The 2,530-nt window shown below is 46.7% G+C and overlaps 1 protein-coding gene across 1 annotated transcript; it reads left to right on the top strand.

Annotated features, from left to right (window-relative positions):
* On the top strand, positions 1 to 1,982 carry LOC120422032 (transmembrane protease serine 9-like). The gene is made up of 3 exons (XM_039585359.2): positions 1 to 1,158; positions 1,212 to 1,402; positions 1,464 to 1,982. The coding sequence occupies exons 1-3, from the start codon at positions 53 to 55 to the stop codon at positions 1,868 to 1,870; spliced, it is 1,704 nt and encodes a 567-aa protein (XP_039441293.1). The 5' UTR covers positions 1 to 52; the 3' UTR covers positions 1,871 to 1,982.
* The last annotated feature ends 548 nt before the right edge of the window (positions 1,983 to 2,530 follow it).

The following is a 2,530-nucleotide window of genomic DNA, read 5'->3' as shown; positions in this document are numbered from 1 at the left end:
CCTGATACAGTTACTTAGCCGTAGTTGAGTGAGACAGTGCTACTTAAGAAAAATGAACTTTGCACTTCTGCTACTGGCGATACCCTTGATCGCGGGTTCCAGCATCTTCCAGTGTGGTGTGCCCAAGGTAAAAATCAACGAAGTGATCGTACGAGGTCGTGATGCCACACCAGGAAGCTTTCCATGGCATGCCGCAGTCTACCACCGGAAAGGTCGATCCGACAGCTATGCTTGCGGAGGAACACTCGTCAGTTCGATGTTCGTCCTAACCGCGGATCATTGTGTCAAGGACGACAACGGATACGTGCTGTCATCGAAGAGGATCTTCGCCCGGTTGGGAGTCCACAACTTGAACGTGCCAAATTTGCAGACTTCGCAGCATCACGATATCTTCAAGATTCATCGGTTTACCGAATCGCAGCAGAAGAAGAATGATATCGCACTGCTGGAACTCAGCACGGAGGCCGTGTTCAATCAACACGTTCAACCTGCCTGTATCAACAGAGAGGAGGAAGTCACCGGCCAATCTGGAGTGGCCGTTGGATGGGGTTTCACCGAAGACGATGATGTGTCACCAACGCTGCAGGCCTCTCGGATGCCAGTGGTCAGTACGACAACCTGTTTGGAACACGATCGTGACACGTTTGGACAAACCCTGGATAGTAGCTTGTTCTGCGCTGGGTATACCAACGGGACTACCGTCTGCAACGGTGATAGTGGTGGCGGGCTGCACGTCAAACGTGGAGATGCATGGTATGTCGTTGGAATCGTTTCGTTTACGGCCCAACGGGAGGTTGAAAGTTTGCTGTGCAAGAAAGATAGCTACGCTGCGTTCACCAACGTGGCCACATTTGTACCGTGGATTCGTAACGTAACAGAACTACTTTCGCTGGCGGAAAAAGCTAGTGTTACTGTCCGGAACGGTCAGGACCCGGAACCAACGCGTCGCTATCCAAACTATCTACCCCGGACATGTGGCAACTTTGTTTATTCCCGAATCGTCGGTGGTACTCCCGCAAATCTGTTCGAGTTCCCTTGGATGGCTCTGTTGGCGTACAGGCCAGAAGGCTCGGGTAGCACGGAATACGACTGTGGTGGTTCACTTATCAACAAACGATACGTTTTGACGGCTGGACACTGCGTTTATCCCACAACGCCGTAAGTTCTTTTCACATAATATGAGCCACTGTTTACTGACTTTAGTGCTTCAGATTTCAGGTTCGGCTTGGTGAGCATGACGTTAGTAGTACCATTGACTGCAACCCTAACGATGCCAGCGATTGCGCCCCACCTGTGCAGGATGTAGACATTGATTACATCGTTCGCCATCAGGGGTACAATAACCGGAGAAAGCAAAACAACATCGCATTGGTTCGCCTTGCTCGAGATGCGTCCTTTGATGGTAAGCTTACGATAATCAATTTTTATGCAGTTTAAAGAATGCTACGCTAATTTCATTTCAGATCACATACAGCCCATCTGTCTTCCGGTGACTCAAGCCCTCAGAGAGCAGAAGCTCCAGCGATACATCGTGATCGGGTTCGGATTAACCGAATTTCAGGGTGATAAGTCCGACATACTTTTAAAGGCAACGGTTCCGGCAGTGTCGCGCGCAGATTGCCAAAAACAGTACGATCGTTATAACATGTCTATTGGCGAGAGTCACCTTTGTGCCGGAAGTGGTGAAGACGGACATGATGCTTGCACCGGCGACAGTGGAGGACCACTGGGATATCCGGTTCGGTACAACGGAGTGCGGTTCGTGCAGTATGGTGTGACAGCATATGGTCGTGCGTGTGGCATCGGAGCATCCGTTTACACCAATGTGGCGAATTTGATGGACTGGATATTAGCAAATATGCAAGCATGATGAAAGAATCAATGAATTCATTTATGTTGAATTATTTCAAAATTAAAGTGATAAATTCTAGTGATGTTAAATCTTCAGTTTTGTTTGAAATAAATACCAGTTTATGAAACAAGTTGCAAAAGGGACCATCGATAAACCACGTGAACACTTTAGGGAGGTGGGTATGGATAGTCCAAAAAGAAGTAGTTTGGCTCGAGTCATACATAGTCTGATATTTATCTCCAGTTAAACGCTTCAATGTTGTTGGCCGCCATGATAAGTGACAAACTACAAAATAAACAAACTTTTGGAATGTTTTACATTTTACTACTAAATTTGGTTGTGTAAAGTAATTATAGAAAATAGGTGAAATCAACTGAAGTTTGTACAGATTCAGTCTCAAGTTTTCCAAAGCAGATACTTACTTCTCTCAAGATTTCCCATGCAGTAATCGAGTTGCATCAAAGCCGTCCCAGTAATTTTGAATAAGTTTGCTCGCTTTTCTGAACCGCTTATTTTCGCCGAGGGCACCATGAAAGTGGTGGCATAAATCTCTCAATGTGAAACTACATTTAACCAGTGCAGTCGTCCATAAACTTGCACTTGGAAGCGTGCATACTCAAAACCCACCTCGGAATCCATTCCCGTGAAACTGCACTCCTCGATTACACGTTGCACCCA

This window comes from Culex pipiens, chromosome 1, assembly GCF_016801865.2.
Source record: "Culex pipiens pallens isolate TS chromosome 1, TS_CPP_V2, whole genome shotgun sequence".
NCBI classification, from domain to species: Eukaryota; Metazoa; Arthropoda; class Insecta; order Diptera; family Culicidae; genus Culex; species Culex pipiens.
The sequence above is the reverse complement of the archived record's forward strand: the minus strand, read 5'-3'. Positions and strand labels throughout refer to the sequence as shown.